The following is a 19,896-nucleotide window of genomic DNA, read 5'->3' as shown; positions in this document are numbered from 1 at the left end:
GCATTATAAAAAGGTATGAATCCACTTTCAGGCATAAAAGGAATTAGATCTGCTATAACAGCTCTGTGCTGGGATTAATAAAATGCAGAGCAAATAGCTGATGGAATGACCTGTTTGAAGTTGGTTCTGCTATCTGGGAAAGCTGGTCAGAACTGCTGTGTGTGTGTCTGTGTGTCTCTCTCTCTGTGTGTGTGTGTTTGTGGGGGGAGAGTCAGATTTCTTCAGTATTATTTCTGGAACAGCATTTTAAAATTAGCTGAGATAAAGCCTGCACATATTTGCAGAGCCGGTTAAGCAGGGACAAATCCATCTGTAAACCTAAGTTTCCCTTCATTTCCTTCACTATATATCTCCAAATTACAGTGAATTCATTCCTGGGTTGGAAAGGTGCCAGAAGTTTCTCATCTAGCTATTTGTGGGCTGCCTCTTTCTTTCTCTCTCTCTCCCTCCCTCCCTCCCTCGCTCCCTCCCTCCTCTCACTCCCCTTTGAGGCTTTCTGATGCCTATAGAGTGAGCTCAACTCAAAGGTTTTCCAGCCTCACACTTTGCTGGTATTCTGTAACAGTCAGATCAGGCTCTGTGTAATATTAAGGAATACTGTGGCAGCATCCGATTCCTAGCATTTTCTCTCTCCTCTGCAGGTGATCCTGCAACTTCACAATGCATCTGGTAATGTATACCTTTTTTACTAAATAAACCATGCAGGGGTTTTCCCCTTGATTTTTATGCATCTTTCTGAGTGAACTGAATGTGAATATGGTGTGTGTGTGTGTTTGTGTGTATTAAGGTATATGTGCATGCTGTTTTAAAACTAAATGTATTTAAAGTGTCTGTGTAGAAGATTCTCATCCAAGTAACATTTTCTTTCGGAGCAAAGCTTGTGAAAATAGAGATCAGCACAGGCAATTTAGAATGAGCAAGTTTTCCAAAGCAAACTGAAATTGAAGACTACAGTTCACACCAGTATGTTTGAGTGCTGAGATGAGATACTTGCCTGACAGCAATAGATTTAAAAGCAAGGACTGAATAAATATCTGGAGACTCAATGAACTCTGAAATAGCAAAGATCCTGCTGCTGTGGCAGAATCTCTGTAGATTTTTTAAATAAAAAATATATCTTTTGTCTTTTCGTTTTGCAACTCCTGTGGAGAGAAAAATGTGGTTGGCATTATAGCTATTCTAAATGCTACACCTTGAATAATAAGTTAATGTAAACCTCTGTAGCCAAGAACTGAGTTGTTTTGCCATGAGTATTTCCGGGGGGCGGGGGGGGGGGTAACATATTTGTGTGAAAAGGCAGTTGTGCTCAGTTGAGATCTGTCTGACATGTGGCTCTGAGCTGATTTCTAGTGTAAATTTGTAGCAATTAAAGTTAACTTATCAAAATGCTTTTGGGGAGAAGTCTAAAGACACCGTTGATGGTTCACTAGCATCTAGTGATCTAGATGTGAGATGGCATAGACGCCTTCTATTAGAAGGATACAAAAAAAAGTACGGATATCACTCCCAAGTACAGAAAGGCTCCACATTTTACTTGTTGGCTGATAGGTGTGGCATAAAACATTCACTTAGTCTGCCATCATTATACTTACCTGGGAGTAAGTGCTCTAATGACCACAGTGGGACTGACTTCTGAGTACAAAAGCACAGGATGGCACTGTTACACTGCATAAGCCGCTGTGAACTCACTATAATACTGTTTCCTAAAAATCTAATTTTTTAATTTTTTGTTACATTCCCTATTTAAATATCCTCATGTATTGATTAAACTTTTACAGTATTGCTCTGTCTTTACAAAACCTGTAGACAGGCTACATAGCTAAGAATCCAAGCATTGCATGCTATTAACTTAAGGGACAAATAAAGTGGAATGGTGCATTTCTGAGATGGCTAACTGGTATTCGGTTCAGATGCAACTATTTGGGCAGTGGCAGGTTGACCTTTGGAAGCTGCATTCACTTTTTTAAAAAAAATTGCATTGAGCCTGTCCTTTGGAAAGAGAATTGTAAGCTAATGAATTGGCATGAGTTGTAAGCTAATCCACAGTATTCTGCCATGTTGGTGCATCAAAGCTGTGATATGAGTTAAATGACATCACAGCTTTGCATTGGTATTAAATTGTAGTCCTGGAATTGCGGTAGAGAAGTTGTTAACTTACTCCAGGTTGAGGGTCTGAGTGCAAATACATTATTCAAGGAGGGTAGCAAAAGATGATAGGGAGCAGAGTTGATGAAGACTAGGAGAAGTGGGTGTAAGCTGGACCAATTCCACAATATCCCATGAGTTTCCTGTGCCCCTGGTTTCATGCTTTGGTGCATCACAGATTTTTCTGTTATGAATAATACAAAAGCTGCACAATAGATTTCACACCAGCAGTGCTCCATGAGAACTGCACCACAGCCTACAATTCACCACATCCACAAGATGTGCAAGCCACCAGCAGCATGAGAAAGCATGCTCTTGATGGGACATACTCCCAAACTGCTAATCCCTTATTGCGTCCTTAGAAAACAGTCAAATAAAGCTCAGATATTTTGTGGTAGCAGCTCTTGGAAAGCCTTTTCAAGGTGGATTGTGTTATCCCGTTGGAATACTTTTGCAGTTCCACATGGTATTATATTAGCATTATTCAGGTGTGTGAGCGATGGGAATGTGCCACACTTACCCACCTTCCCCCGCATACGAGGATGTCTATGAATTGAGGACCTGTCTAAAGCAGGACTCCAGCTTATGGCAACACTTGACAAGCTGCCCAGTTTCAGATATGATGTCACCATTTGGAAACATTGGGGAGAGGGGCAGAGCAAATTCACACAACCCTCTCATGTGATTGTCACTGTATATTTTTGAATGCTCAGATAGCGTCTGATAAGATTCGCCGTGAGACAACCCAATTTGGTAAAGATCTGTCTCTGAGGAGGTGCAGAAATCAATTCATGATGGAACAACCCCCCCCCCCACCTCAAAACAAATATGGTTGTGTGAATCTTGCACCAAAGGAAGTTTGTGTGTTTTGTTCAGCGCTGTTCCCTGCTGAATAACCAACCTTGGACCATAATCTTTGCAGACAGGGTTGCATTATGACTCAGATCTACGGTGATATCTGTTCAGTAGAATAATCTTACACCAGTTCTTGGCTTGGAATTTAAAATATTGACTAATGGGCTATGCAGAACTAATATAAATCTAAGCCTCAGCATTCTCTAACAAATTTATTGGACAATTACAGACTATTTTGTTAATTCACACAAATGAAAATGTGCATTAGTGATGATTAATTTACCAAAAGGTGGTTAGACTTTGATTCACTCAATTGTCCAGCCAAAGCCTCGGTATCCATTTGCTAATGGTTGCCTATATATTACAAATGTCAGCACACACAAAGTGCCAACCTTAGAACTTTAATTACATATTGAATACATAATTTATCTGAAAGGCAGCTTAGTGGCATAAAACACTGTAATTGTGCTCTACTTGTTCACAAATTAAGCCATTTTATAGATCAGAAGCTTCTGTCATTGCCTGCTTTGGGTTTTCTGCTCTTCTATAGGTTAGACTTACAGCCTAAAGAACTACAATGTTTTATGCGCATCTGTGGGTGACTCTCACGTAACTTTTTTGTATATGGCAATTCTCTTTTATTTCAAGAATGTGGATATAATGTAATGTAAACTGACTGTGCACATATATGTTTTGGCTCTGCCACACATGTTGTGAAGTCATACGTGCTGTGAAATCACTGCAATCATTTCTAGTGAGTATAATAAATTGGCCGCTATATAACCTCAGGAAAGTTCTTTATAGTGGTTCAAATCTCTGCTCAATCATGAATACCACTGGATCGCCAATTATTATCTCTGTCTAGCCTACCTCTCAGCGTGTTGTAGGATAAAATGGGCTATCCCCCAATATATGCTGCTGGAGATCCTTACAGGAAGGGTGGGATACATATGTGACAATTGTGTACACTGGACTGTGATTATGCTGGTGAAGCCCTTGAAACCAGTTAGCCAATCTTATAATCCTATTTGGGGGGCTCCAAAATTTAGAAAATAGTGGGGATGAGCTTTGGGGGAGGATTATTTGGGGGAAATGCTGAAAATCACTAACCCGCCAGAACACAGCACACAACTGCTCGCGTCGCTTACAATTGCCGCTTCCAATCTCGGGCTCGCACTTCGTTCCAGCGGGTGAACGATTTTTGGCACCCCCCCAACAATCAAGGGGGGCAAAACACCGCTTAAAATCTCAGGCTCACGCCCAAAAACCATTTGCCCGCTCCCCCTCAGCACTACCCGTGTTTAAGACAAACCTAAATTTTGAACCTCATTTTTGGGTCTAAAAAGCTTGTTTTATACATGGGAAAATGCAGTATTCTGTGGGGGAGTCTGAGGACTGGGGTTTGCTGGAGGTCCAGAAACAAAGCGGCTGAAGGAAGGATGCAGAGTAAGTAATGGACCTATGCACAGGCATCTGATGGAAGAGGAGGATATTGAAATAAATGGACAGAGAGGTTTAAAGAAATGGTCTGAGACAAGGAGAGGGAAACAAGGAAACAGTTTCACATTTTGTTCTGTACTAACCAGCTTGTTCTATGGGCTGCTGGCTTCCAGAGTATATAAAGCAGGATGATAATGACACCACACAAAGCAACTATAGCGATAGATATAATAACGAAATATAATGTACCAAAGGAGCACACAGTGGACTTTCCCAGTAACTAGCTCAACAAGTAAGGTGAAAATTTCTACACAGTAGATAGCTTCTCTGGCATACAAAAGCTCCCATTCATAATGCTGTGCGTTTATTTTAGGATGGTACAAAACCCTTCTCCACACACAGTGCCTGTAGCTTGTTTTCCGTAAAAATTAAAATGAGTAGAATGAAATTGTGAATGAGTCCAGCTAATTGGATGAGGTGTTGGGAAAAGGATGAGTTTGAAGGTGCTTGTTACATTTTAAAAAGGTAATAACTGGGAGGTCATGAGCAGTTGATTTTAGTTTGCACTAGTTTCCATGGGTAACTGCAGGGTTAACAGAGAAAAAAGTGGGCCAGTATGGTATGTTTGGCAGTTCCAAATACAGTTGGGGAATTAATACTTGATTGATATAAAATCAGCTGTACGTGGAAGCAAACACATATTTCTGATCTATGATAATGAAGCTTTTTTACTTTTTGTAGGGGTGGGGTTGAGACTTTCAGTTTGCATTTAAAAGTAAATCTACCAAATCCACACTTTTCAAAACAATGCACAATCTGAAACAAAGACATGCTTCAAAATTCACACTCTTCTGAATTTTGCAATGCAGCTCTCCAGTCAAGTAAGGTGTACAAAAAATGCATATAATCATGGTAAAGTTTGCTTTTAAAAAGTGCATATATTAGTGAAAATGACATTTAAAAATACATTAACTGGGGGAACTTGCCTTGCAAAAATATGTATGCTGGGCAAACTTGCATATAGAAATGTGTATATTCGGATAAATTTGCACTAAAATGCTGATGAATTTTCATGGGAACTTTATTTTTTAAATAACAAACTGATATTGAAATAAGGACAACTGTAGACTAAAAAATGGGAAACAGTGAGAAACTGGAAATGACACATTTGCCCTACCCTAGAAAAATGCTGTTGACATCAATCTGACTTCTCCAGAATGAATGTTTTGATGATTCTCGTTATTATTATTATTATTATTTAAGCCAAAAACGTTTTTGCTTTTCACAAGTGCAAAATTGGTGTCAGTGGCATGGGAAGTGTTTGTACGTGAGTGCTGAGTAGAATCGCAGAACTGTAGAGGTGGAAGGGACTACAAGGGTCATCTAGTCCAAACCCCTGCAGTGCAGGAATCCTTTTGCCCAATATGGGGCTCAAACCCACAACCCTGAGATTAAGACTCCCATGCTCTACCAACTGAACTACCTTGTTTCATTCAATCGCCCTGGTTCAAAGTGGTTCTTAACTCTCTGTTAATCAGAGTTCTCATTTGTGAATATGCTTCTAAGGCTGTGTACACACAACATTATATTCTACTGAGATCTTGGTGGTGTTTTTTTAAAGTGCTCCTGAAACCTGCCTTACTCCTGAATAAGCAGGTAATAGTAGCAGCCAGGAGTGCAGTTTCTACCCTTGCATAGAACAGGAAATCTCACCATGATAAGCCATATAACCTTGAGGGTTGGCTACTATAATCTACTCAGCGCTGGGCCGCCTTGAAGATGACTCAAAAGCTGCAGTGGCTGCACAATACTGCTTAATCAATTCAAAACAGATTAGCATGGCTATAAGCCATGAGAGTTTTTTGTCGTGACAACCAGAAGTGCAGCCTTCATTTCTGATGACAATACTTTTTCAAACTAGAAACAGAGGACACACAGGGGATTTGCTATGACCTTAGTGTGAATCTATGGTATATCATCTGTTTGACCACTGTTGGTAGACAAAAAGTTGGTTCAGTTGCTGTCCTAGCTTTATTCTGGTCTCAGTGCCCCATTCATCCCTTCCATGTGCATTCCTGTCTAGGTTATCATTCCTATTATCTGGTACGGGGTCTTTCATTAACTCTTCTACAAATTCCCCCCTCATTTTATCTGTCTCGATCCATGCATCCAGGCTGCCATTATTTTGTAGAAGGGATTCAAGTGGATGCCAGAATTTTAGATTTGTGCATTTAAAGTGGAGTAAAGGGTTCTACCGCCCTAACACAACAAACCGACTTTTAAAAAAACATGGGCCTTCTTTCAGCTTGGAAAGGGACAGGGAAGTACCTTGAAACACGTGAGGTGAAGAAATGACTTGTGAGAAGGTGTTTAAAAAACATCGCAAGCAAATCAAGATGAATGAAGGATGAATACTCATTGATGTATGACCACCCAGAAATGAATCAGAACAAATGATCAACAAAAATGTGATATAGTCCAGTGTTTTTCAACCACTGTTCCGCGGCACACTAGTGTGCCGCAAGATGTTGCCTGGTGTGCCGTGGGAAAAATTGAAAAATTCGATTTATATATAGTCAATATAGGCACAGAGTTATTTTTTTAAACATTTTCTAATGGTGGTGTGCCTCGTGATTTTTTTCATGAAACAAGTGTGCCTTTGCCCAAAAAAGGTTGAAAAACACTGATATAGTCTAACCTAGGGGTCAGCAAACTTTTTCAGCAGGGGGCCGGTCCACTGTCCCTCAGACCTTGTGGGGGGCTGGACTATTTTTTTTTGGGGGGGAGAACAAATTCCTATGCCCCACAAATAACCCAGAGATGCATTTTAAATAAAAGGACAAATTCTACTCATGTAAAAACATGCTGATTCCCGGACCATCCATGGGCTGGATTTACAAGGCGATTGGGCTGGATCCAGCCCCCGGGCCTTAGTTTGCCTACCCATGGTCTAACTACTGCATATGACTTGTACAAGCAAATCAGGATTAATGCTGAATAAAGAGGTAATCTGGAGGAGCCCTGGGGTGGGTGTGAACATCACCACCAGTCTTTAAAAATGGGCATCATAACTCCTGCAAGAATGAAGGGGTTACTCAACAGCACCACTTCCACCTTGTCTGGTCCATCTAGTCCACCATCCTGTTCTCACAGTGGCCTGTGGGAGCAGAACATGAGCAGAAGAGCACTCTGCCCTCCTGTGGTTTCCAGCAACTGGTTTCCAGATGCATTGCTGCCTCCCAACTGCCTCCAAAATTTAGTTTCTTTTTACGCTCCAAATGATCTCTTCTACTTGCTTCGTTTAGCTGTTAAACGTCAGACTTCATGGAACAGTGCTGGTTTGTGGACAATCACTGGTCAATTCCAGTAGTTCTGAGACAAAAATAAATAAATCAAGCCATTGGAATTTGAATCGGCCTGGGCACCACTGGTGGCTTGTGAGGGCAGCAGTGGCAGTGGTGTCCGCCTGGAACTAGCATGTTGCTCATTGAGATGGAGATGTGATGGGTACCTGCAGAGCTGCTACCAACCTGGAGCTTCTTGATCTCGCTGCTGCCTCGCACTTCCCTGACCTGCCAAGCACAGTCTGCTGCTGGGAGGACACCACTGCCCCCATAAGCACCCCAGCTTGGCACCCCAAGCACCATACTGGAGGTCCATATGTAGGGCGATGCTTATCTAACTCATATCTGGCTTCTCTGAGGGGCAGTGGCTCTCCGAAGTCCCAATCGGGCTATCTGCCCAAGCCTAAGGCTGGAGATGCCAGGGAATGAACCTGTGGGGTCTTCTGCTTGCAAAACATGTTCTGTACCTCTGAATGAGTCTTTCCTATCAGTTGGGAACCAACCCTCTTTAGGAGAAGAAGGAGAAGGAGAAGGAGAAGGAGAAGGAGAAGGAGAAGGAGAAGGAGAAGAGTAGTAGAAGTAGTAGTTTGGATTTGATATCCCGCTTTATCACTACCCTAAGGAGTCTCAAAGTGGCTAATAATCTCCTTTCCTTTCCCCCACAATAGACACCCTGTGAGGTGGGTGGGGCTGAGAGACTTCAGAGAAGTGTGACTAGCCCAAGATCACCCAACAGCTGCATGTGGAGGAGCAGAGACGTGAACCCGGTTCCCCAGATTAGGAGTCTACTGCTCTTAACCACTACACCACACTGGCTCTCTAGGATGGAGGGTGCCATTTGAAATAGGCAAGATCTTTGGGTTTGGTCCCTTGCTCGCATGGTTGCATCATTTATACACAGCCCTCAGCTACGTGGGATGTAATCACAGACGTTCAGCTCCCATGCGTAAAGGGTAGCTTGGTCACTAAGGAGTCCAGCTGCTGCAGAACAGCCGCCTAAAACATTTTCTCTGCGACGATGCTGTCTGTATAGTACCTGGTGCATGTCTGTGACAGCTGAGTCTTCAACACCCTTTATCACCAGAGGCTTTGTTTCCATGCCAGATCCGAAACAGCCCATCCAACGTGTGTCTTGCCAAGCACATTTGGCTAGTTATTAATCTGGAACAGACCATATCAAGTTCAAATAGACTTCAGCTGGTTTCAAACAGCATGGAGAAATAATGACACCTTGAACTTTACATTATGTAGGCATCTGTGAGCTTCCCGTCAGGTGTTTTAAAGTACCTGTCTCCATTTTTATGCAGTCTTCTGATCTCCTGCTCATATCGTGCTACCCAAAGATCATTTCTATCTACACTTTTGTCTTTCAAAATCAAACTCTAGTATTTACATGCTAAGCTCTTTTTTTTAAGCTGTTATTTTTCCCGTAAAACATTTTAGCCTTACTGAATTAGCACAGGTGCTCCAGGTTCTCCCATCTGTATACCTTGCAAATACCAGGATTGTTTGGCAAGCTTTTGTGCTGTCAGGTTTCCTGTTCTATAATATGATTTCCTTTTACTGGCACTTTAGGTTAAAAAAAAACCCACCAAAAAAAATCTACATGATTCCTGCTGTTGGGCTTATTAGTAGTTTGGCTACCATAAAGGTAAAGGGGCCCCTGACCATTAGGTCCAGTCGTGACCGACTCTGGGGTTGCGCGCTCATCTCACGTTATTGGCCGAGGGAGCCGGCGTACAGCTTCCAGGTCATGTGGCCAGCATGACAAAGCCGCTTCTGGCGAACCAGAGCAGTGCACAGAAACGCCGTTTACCTTCCCGCTGTAGTGGTACCTATTTATCCACTTTCACTTTGACGTGCTTTTGAACTGCTAGGTTGGCAGGAGCTGGAACCGAGCAATGGGAGCTCACCCCGTCACAGGGATTTGAACCGCTGACCTTCTGATCAGCAAGCCCTAGGCTGTGTGGTTTAACCCACAGCACCACCCGTGTCCCATTGGCTACCTCACCACAATGAAAAACTGATTTTTCTCATTGAGTCTGCTCATAACACTGAGATCCATGTGGTTGCTTCAGAATATGAGCTGAACAAGCATATCTCAATTTTGGCATACATATGATATAGAAATAATAATAATAATAATAATAATAATAATAACAACAACAACAACAACAACAACAACACCTGCACTGCAGACCTAAACTGGTTTAACAAGGAACCTTGAGGGTTGTAATCCTGATAGTGAATTAGCGTGGGATACCTAACAGGAAATTTCAGCATCCTGCCGTACAAAAATAAAATAAAAATCCCTGGATTCTTTAGGGAAACCACAATGATTTAAAGTCTGTAGTGTAGAAATTCCCAAAGTTAGTTTGCAATGGGAAAAGTGGCTATATGAAACCAGCCCGGGCAGCTCATCCTACCACGCTTGGCCAGTGTGTATCTTTTACTTGTTTTGTTAACAACAACAAAATAATAATAATAATAATACACTACAGATCTCTTTTAAAGGCACTCTTGAAAAGTTTCATCTAAGCTCTAACTTATTCATGGACCATGTTCTCAAATGCCTTGTGTGCATCCTGGCTGCTGCATCCTAAGCCTGAATTTATAACTGTCAATGTTCCTCCAGCTTTATAATGTTTAAAAGATGAACACCCAGAACACTCTGCTAAATTTGAGCTCAGGAGATTTTCCATATTTTTATTTATTTATTTCACACAACAAGGCAACCTGCAACGACTCCCAACTGAACCCAAACAAGCATTAGAGTAGATGAATTACAAATAACCACCAACTCCCAAAAATTGCATTACAAATTCCCAGTGGTTGCATCTTTCCTTGATCCTAATATTTCCCCTCCACTATTATTTTATTTATATGGCTTTATTGCCCTGGAGCTTCAGACTGAATTTAATCCCAGTTTATTTATTTTATTTATTTAAAAGCACGTCTAAACTACTTAATATTTAAAATCTCTAAGCAGTGTACAAAAACAAACAAACCTAAAAATAATAAAACCATATCATAAAAACAAAGGGGAAAAAACTAGAAATAATTCTAGGGTCCAATCTTATGGAGCTGGGCAGAACAATAGGCTTTTACAAGATGTCAGAAGCAAATTATGGGTGATGGCTCATGTATGGCAAAATGAAGGGGATTTCAGAGCATAGGGGCAACAGTTCATTTTTGGGTCATTGCCTTCTGGTATTCTGTAGAGTACTGTGGCATGAGTAAAATTTCCCCAAATGACCTAAGTCAAACAGAGCCAATGTGGTGTCTTCCTGATGCTGTTGAACTACAGCTCCCATCAGCCCAAGCCAGCATGGCCAATGGCCAAGGATGATGGGAATTGTAGTCAAACAATATATGTACGGCACCACATTGGCTATACTATAAACTAAACTTTAAACTAAGTTTAATAGTGCCACTAACCGTAATGCACAACTGTCGGGCACGTGGTACACAGCCTCCTAGTATTCCTGTACTTACGTAAAAGCCCAGCCAAGGATGCACAAGCCCTTGGGAAGTCTTCAGAAGACAGACCAATGGAGTGATGTTTGGTAGAACAAGCATTCCCCCCCCCCAAAAAAGGTAAGAGCAACAAAGTCCCCACAATCTGATGAGTATTTCACAAAACAATTCCACCCCATTTGATATTTTTGAATGCAGTATCTTTTATCATGAATTGACAAAGAATGGTTATTGGGTGAGAATGGAATAAATTTAAAGTGACTTTTCTTAATAGGGATCTGTAAAGTTTCACTACGGTATTTAGGGATGTGTCTGTGGTATCCCTGAGATTCAGTGCATAAACGTGCTGTAGTGATAGCTGCTACTACCTTGAAAACATTTTGTTACCATCCTTTGCTTAAATTGTCAGAAGCAGATTTCAGGACCATAGTTTAGTTAGTTAGTTAGTTGGTTAGTTAGTTTTCCATTGAAACAGATTAACAAATGCAAAGGCTGCTTATCCAGTACTTGGGTTAGCGATGGTTGCGACCCAGTGCAGTGGCTCCTCTGTCCTCCCAGAGCCACACCATTTTGTTTGTGGCTGTTGGCCCCTTCTCCTGGCTGTCGCAGAGCATCCTGGGTTGCCACCAAACTGAGTCTTGAATTCTGGCCTATTCATGGTGGCCTGGGGGGTGGGGTGGGGTTGGGGCCAGGGAACAGATCATGCATCAGCAGTCTTCACTTTGGTCTGCTCCCTGGGCATTTACGTGAGCCAGTGACATTTCCTTCAACTGTGAATTGGGTCAAAAGAAGGGTGTTCAGATAAGAGGATGATTAACCATTTCCATTTTGGTTGTCCACACAAACCAATCAGGTGAAAAACCATCTTGCTTTGGAGGGAGCAGAAGAACAACAACCAGTTAAACTGTGACTCCTCCACTCTGAGTAATATCCTGTCTCAGGGCTTTTTGGTGTGTATATGTGACCCACTGAATTTGTGTAATGTAATTTGACCCACAGGGAATAGATTATTTTGACACTTATGGGAGCCAGATGTGTTTTTCTCCCCTTCACTTGGCAATTTCCAAAGGCACAGGTGCGTATCAGAATGCAACTGCCTTGCTTCCTGAGAATTTCTACACCTCTTGATTGCAATCCCTGCTGAACCAGCTTGTATTATGAACTCTGTGGTTAAAAGTTGAAAGTGCTAGAGGCAAAGGTTGTAAGCGATGAGAACTGTTCAAGTGATCACTATCAGCCACAAGAGCAAGGCATTATGTTAGTTAGGTTTAAATTAGCAGGAAGTAGAACCATTCTGAACAGGGCAAATCTAAAAAATTACTTTAGCCCTACTGAAGCCAAGTGCACGCAGCATTATTCTAGAAGCTTGTTGTAGTAGATCACTACTACAACATTGTCTTGCCAGATGTTGCCATACTTGAACTGATGGGAGTTATTGCAACAACTGGAGGGCCAACAATTCCCCTCCCCTGCTCTAGGGTTAGGGACAGTCTAGTGAAACCACTGTTGAATCAAATGTGATGGCAAAGCCCATCCAATTTCAACCAAGCTGTGTGTAATATGTTGCTTATAGTTTGCTTATAAAGAAATATCCATGTATATTCAGCATACGTTTTACTGGATTCCCATCTAAAGGATTTTCTGGCATATGAACCTACCCAGTGCTGGGGATCCTGTGGGAAGAGATGTCAGCTTTGGTTTCTATTGATTTATCATTTTCCCAATCAGTTTGGTTTGCACCATTTGTGATTTTTTTTAAAAAAGTTTCACTTGGAAATTTATATGCCAGGGCTGATTGGAGTTGAATGATCAGAGCTCTAACTTGCTGCCTCTCACTTCAGGGAAACTGGTTGCCAACAATGATTTACATTGAAGCAAAGTAACATTTCCACACACACATATATATATTGGTGAAAATTTGGTAGTTTTCTCCTGCAGAAATCTGGTCCCTATCCTCTATAAGCAAACTATAAGCACTTTGACATTATCAGTAGAAGTGCACCCACAGCCTGAGCAACTTGCTGAAATTCACACAATTTAGTTATCGTTTAGCAATATGCAGCCAATAACAATGTAATGGTGCATTCCTAATTCGTGGTTATTCAAAGCCAGAAGACTAGAAGCAGTGAGAAAAGGCATGCCACAGATTTGGAAAGGCAGAAAAAGTCCAAGTGAGTACCAGCATGGCTGTTGAGTTATAGAGTTAAGGAAGATCCAAAGGACAAGAAGGCTTCTTTACAAAAATGGAAGCCAGGGTCCAAATGTGGAAAATAAAAACACCCTCAACTCTGACCAAGCAACCATAAGCAGGCAATGAGGCAAGTGGAAAATAGATTTTTGAACTGCTAATAATAATATATATATATATTTAAACGTTTCTTTAAATACATTAGAGGCAGAAAACCACCCAGTTGGCATGCTCGATAATGGCAGAGGTGTAAAAGGATTAATAAAGTTGAAGACTGCAGAAAAGTTCAATGATTTCATTGTGGAGAATATTGTAGAAATACCCATACTTGGTCCACTTTCTCAGGAAGGACATCTGAAGACCGATCTCCTGCTTGTTTATTCCAAATCAGGTTTCAGTGGATTCGAAAGCAGAAAATTGCACTGGACCTCCTTGGGAGGAGGCATGCAGAAAAGGACCTCCAGTGATGATCTTGGGGTCTGGGCAAGTTCTTATGGGGAAAGTCCTGAGGTACAGAGGTCCTGAGTTGCATAAAGCTTTAAAGGTCAAAACCAGTGCTTTGAATTGGGCCCAGATACAAATTGGCAGCCGGTGCAGTCAGGCCAGAACCAGTGTTATATCGTTATAGCTTCTGTTTCCAGTTAACCATCGAGCTTTGGGCTTTGAACTTTCCCATTTCAACACATAAGAAGAATCAAATAGTCCCATTACAAAGAGGGATACACAACACATGTGTGTATGTGTGCTTTAATGAATAAACTCATTGATGCAATGCAGTTTCCTGCATATTTTCAGCCCGCTGTTCTTTTGTTCCCTAGTCTTAATACTATTTTTTAAAGAATAAAATAGGATCAGAGGTTAATTTTGTGATTCCTGGAGGGCATTTTTCTTTCAAAAAGTTTTACAGAAGCATTCTAGAATATATTATGCAGGTGATTCCATGAATCCATAATATGAGAGCAATTAACTGAGCCTATCTTGAATATGTTTTGCTCCATATTAACTGAGCAATAGATTGCACTTGTGTAGCGGAAAGAAGCTGTGTAACAATAAAATTAAAATTAAAGGTGTTTTTTTAAAAAGAAAAGAAAAGAAAAAACCCTCCTTCTTGAGAAGCATATATTAAGAGCCTGAGACTTAATTCTAGTTGATCCTCATGATTTGTGAAAGATCACACCTGATCTTCCAAAAAGGTTACTGGAGATTTAGCATACTTCAATTATAAAAATAACATCTAATTTGAGTAGCAAGCTGACTTTTTACACTCACACACTTGCTAATTTACATAAAAGTAAATGTACTTGACCGTTGCTATACTACTGCAACAGGAGGAGGCAACCAAGAATACTTGATATGAAGACTTAAAAGGAACTGAACAGATTCTGTTAAACTGTTAAAAGGAATTTAAAACAGGATTTGCTCCAGGTCCAAGGGAGTGTGTGGTGGTAAAGTCCTCTCTGGTGGGCTCTCTTGTCTACAGGAATCCAGCTGGCTTACCTAGTAGGAGCACCAGCAACCAGTGATAACAGCAACAGGTTTTCCAGTCAGTCTCTGCCACTTTAATTTCTGATCATAACCCAACATAGTGTCACCCCAGGGCACTGTGGGAAACTAGAATGATGGTCCTCCTGCACAGATCAGGAGACTTGATTTAAAGAGGGCTCAGGAAAGGCATCACCAGCAGCCATGCCAGGAGTTTGGGTCTCTGGTAACTTCCCAAGGGTGCTGTATGCCACCATTTTGTCTGCTTCTTTAAATAAAATCTCCTCTAAAATGTTTCATGCATATATCATGCTTCATAGTGACTGTAATGCATCCAGGCATGGCCAACTTGTCACTTGCCAAGCTAAGCGCTGCCCTAAATTGGACAGCGATTTCCTCATTCTTGAAGCCCCAGGCAGCAAAAATAATGGCGATATCCTTCTAGGGTTTTGCCTTTGTCTTGGTCACAAGTTGTGCCTGGCCTACAGTAATATTTATATCCAGCTTCTGTGATTTCATTTGCAACTGGGTGTTATTAGTGATGTCCAGCCTTCAATGAACCACTAAATTGAACATAACCTTGAATCACTAAGAATTGTTGCAAATTCAGCCTTGTGTACACCTAGGCATATAAATTAGCATATGCAAATTAAATGCAAACTGGCTTCCTCTTTGATTCATTTTCTTCTTTCTGTGGGTGTGTGAGTGGTCACCTTAATTCCAGAGGGTACCTAGATGATTAGAACAACTTTTGGGGGGCAGTGTAAAGGGTTGATGTCAGGGAGGAGGCAGGCTAAGCTCTGTTACCTGGGAAGAACTCCACTTTTGGATCTCTGGACGCTGCCCAAAGACTTCAGAAAAGCCTCTAAGGTTCCCTTAAAAGTTGCAAGATAATATTTCAAGGCTTTGTTAATTAAAACAAATGCACTTTACACTCATATACATTATTTCAATATAAACTCGTCCATTCTAGTAGATGATTTATTTTTCTGGCATGTATAGTCTCTGGGGTAACAGCTACCTATGTATTTATAACACGTTAACAATGCTGCCTTATCCGGAGCCTTTAACATTTAAGTAGCATTTCCCCCCCCCCGCCCCCATACATGCTTTCTGGGGACTCACTTATCCATAAACACGGTTACAGAAATTGGGCTGTGCCCCAAATTGGGGCTGCATAAATACTAATGAGGGTTAAAGCAGTCAATCTTTCTGGTCTTTGTGCATTTAGCACATTTATAGCTGATATGCCTAAATGCTCAAGAAACGTTGTGTACGTAGAACATGATTCACCTACCATTTACCCACTTCCCCTGAAATAAAGCTATGATCATAATAGAGTTCACACTTGATTCTCTTAAAACCTTATCTTATAGAACCCAAGTCAATGTTGTAACTCACTTGGCAATGTCTTTTCTTGGAGGATATTAAATATATATATAACCAGTCATAGCAGGGATTTCTGCTATGTAATTTTTCATAGAATATAAATATCCTATTGTGATAGTTATTGATCAAAAGATTTCTCTCTAAATGGAAAACTTCTATCATGCGCCACAATCTTAGGCTGCTGATACATTTAACCCTTTGCACAGAGGTTACTATAGAAGGCATCTTCATAGAAAGTATGCAGTTACCATGCCCAGAATTTCAAGTGGATCATGTGTGTGTGTGTGTTAAATTATATATATATGGGGGTATAACACCTATGGCTGTAACAGATAAGCAGTAAATATAAAAACCACCAGATTCCAAATGTCTTTTTGGAAATCCATGTTTTCTTTTGCCCAAAGCTGCTCAGTGCTGGGACCAGGTGGGTCTCCCTGTGGAGAGCATTCCATAAGGTTGGCACCACTACTGAGAAGGCCCTGCTCCTATTAGACATCCCGTCAAGGTGTGCATAGGAAAGCACATCTAGGAATAGGCTGTCCTTAGCATACCCAGGTCCCAATCCATTTAGGACTTTAAATAGAAGAACTAGTATATTTAAATTGAGCCCGGAGATGAAAAATCAACAGAGGTAGATTGAAAAATGCTGAAATAATATGCTCAAGTGATGGCAATCAGGTGGAGGTGTTACCAGCTGAAGTTTATGGCGTTCTTTAAAGGCAGTCTCAGATTCCTCCTGGGCCACATCAATAACTGCTGCCTTCTGATCCATGTGTGGATAAAAGGCTTTGCCCTAACTCCTCTATTTCTTTAAACCATCTCATTGTTTTGGGCAACTGAGTTTCCATGGCCTTTAGTGGGATGGGAAGATAAAAGCAGAGACATGCGACACTGTGTTCATTGCAGTCCTTAATGTTGGCGCACTGCAACCAGAGCTGCTATGTAATGTGTTTGGAGCATGTATGTTAATGTGTGTAAATGTATTGTTGAATGCCTGGAGGATCTTATCTTGGGAGAATGGGCAGGAGGAAGTGATCACAGAATTAATTTGTTTCATGATTCATGTAAATAAAAAAAAAGCACTAGGCAAAGGAACAATAATGTCCATGTATAAAACTGTATTATTTACTGTACTATAAGAAGTGAATATTAATTCACATAGCTTCTGTTTTGTTTTCCACTCATGTTCTGCAAAACATCTCCAAAAATAGATGGATAATCTCTGTAATCGGCTCCACTACATTTTTGCGGTGTGGGGTGTGTGTCCCACATCCAAAATGATGTGCCCTTAAACTTCATCAAACTCAAAGGAATTAAATCCCATTTATTCCAGTGGAATAGAAATATTCCACAATTTTGTAGCAAATGTACCATCATGCTCAGAAAATGTGGAGCTTTACCATAGTCACAAGGTTTTCATGGAAATCTAAATTACCCTTTTTTTGTTGTGGCGGTTGCTTAGAACCAGCAAATTAATGTCATCTGAGTTGAAAATTTAAGTGCTACTCTGCAAATTAAAACCTACATTTTCCTTCACTTCACTTTAGGACTGGAAGTAACATTCTTGAGTGAAGTTTTGTAATTAAAACCAAAACAGAGGCCTGAGGATGATAGATGTGACCTGCAGCTCCAACATACTGAAAAGCCTGTGCAATTTTTCTTTGGCAAGGGATAGGCTGTAGATTTATCATCAGGACAGCAAACATATTCACTTGGGTTGGGGGTGGAGGAAGCAATTAAATATAGACCTTGGTGACAGTGCCTGTCACAAAGAAGTGTATGAATATCCTTACATGAATTTTAAATTAAAATCTGGGCTTTATTGTCCTTGTGAGTAACTTCATGTTCATTTCATAAGCCAAGCAATGAGATTAGTGATAGATACGTTCCACTAAATGCAATATGTGGAGGTATTCTTGACATGAAGAGATAAAGCAGTCTTAGACAATAGTTACTAGTGGTGCCTGTCACATAAACAAAAATAAACTAAAAGCATTTGGCTTGCAGTCCTTTACCCAAGAGTAAAGACATGCAGAGGATTGTGCTGCAAATAGCAATTGAATGTCCTACATGTTCAATCAGACAGTCTACCCTAGTGTTCTTTGATGGTGTAATCTGTAATGTTCTACTGGTGGATATGATTAATGCCCATCTAATGGAACAAAGAAGCTGAAAACATTTCCTTTCCTCCCTACAAAAAAATTGGAAGCATTAACCTAGGCATAAATGGCATAAATATTTGAAAACATCGGCTCGTTAGGACCAATAATGTGTATAATAACAGCACTTTTCAAGTTTACTGCTGTTTTCACTACCCCAGATGGCTGCAAAATTGGACCGTGAGCTTCCATTGTGTTCTTTCCCTCTGCCTAGCTAACAAAAGGATGCTAACATTTCCACTCACCATTACACAGTATGTATGTTAATTGTGTAAATGGCTTTATTGCACTTCTAAATTTGCTCAGAGCAGCAAGGCAAGATGGGAGCTCTCTGAATGTGCAGCTCAGGTTATGTACTGGTTGGGGTTCTTCAGCATGGATAATGTTGCACTGCTGTTTAGTCAGCCTGCTTTTCACAGAGTTTCTATTATATAGTATTTGACTTTTGTTCCCCTGAGAGGCATCAAGCTCTAATATCTTCTTCCCATTCCTTACTACAGCATAAAACTTATTGCGTCCCCTTGCATTATAGCTTTTGGAGAATATGGGTTTTCAGAAGTTACCTCCTGTTTGTGTTGAGGTCGGAGAGGGAAACCTGTTAGAGATCCATTCCCCGTGTTTGCTTTCATGGGATTGTTCTCTATCACATGACTGTATATGTTTTACATTTCACAGAGTGGGAAGTGACAAAGACAGGATGTTTGTGTTACTGTGTTTCCTGAAGTGGGACTGTTGTCCTTTCTTCTTTCTCTTTGCTGCCTCATGTTAGAGAGAGAGGGAGCCATGTTGCAGTGCTGCGTGTGTGTTTATATGTAAATAAACATAGATTAGCCAAATGCTGTGCTACTGAGTTCTGTTACGCGACTGCGCAAACTCTGCGGATCCATAAGTGTGCTGATGTCACTTGGCATCAGTCACTGTGATGTTCAGGCAGAAGAATGCTTTTGAAGCTCCCGAACGATCGACCAGGAGGGAGAGAACATGCCAGTCGGGCATGTGTCTCTGCCTGGGTCCTACTTGAGAGTAAGAGTTCCTAACAAAACCATGGTGTATAATGGTACATGTAACCTGCTGGGGAATATTACTGGAATTTATGAATGGGCTTTAAATTATAACCTGACTTGGTTATAGTATGCTGTGGATTTGGGAAAGGTACTCCCTGTGGGAGGAAACCTTGCAACAGTTTTGTCTTAACACCAGGAAGCAGCAGGTGGCAGGAAAATCTCAGTAGCTGTATTTATTTGTGACCAACAGATCAACAACTCACAATAGCAAATAGGACTTGCTAAAGGTTCCAAGGGAGCCACACCCACATGGAGAGGAAAGCCAGGAAGTTTCTATTAGAGAACAGACAGGCCACACACACTGACTATACTGTCTAGTCTTATTGTCTGTTGGTTAAATATTCCCTAATCTT

At 41.0% G+C, this 19,896-nt stretch overlaps 1 protein-coding gene across 2 annotated transcripts in view; it reads left to right on the top strand.

Annotated features, from left to right (window-relative positions):
* The first annotated feature begins 520 nt into the window (after window positions 1-520).
* SCHIP1 (schwannomin interacting protein 1) overlaps window positions 521-19,896 on the top strand; it is a 411,590-nt gene continuing 392,214 nt past the window's right edge. For both annotated transcript variants that reach the window (XM_060274435.1, XM_060274433.1), the window contains exon 1: window positions 521-669. In XM_060274435.1, the coding sequence (XP_060130418.1) occupies window positions 661-669 (9 nt within the window). In that variant the 5' untranslated portion in view covers window positions 521-660. The remainder of the gene's footprint in view (window positions 670-19,896) is intronic.

The sequence above is a fragment of the Zootoca vivipara genome, chromosome 5, assembly GCF_963506605.1.
Source record: "Zootoca vivipara chromosome 5, rZooViv1.1, whole genome shotgun sequence".
In the NCBI taxonomy this organism is placed as follows: Eukaryota; Metazoa; Chordata; class Lepidosauria; order Squamata; family Lacertidae; genus Zootoca; species Zootoca vivipara.
This window is presented reverse-complemented; position numbering and strand designations above follow the sequence as displayed.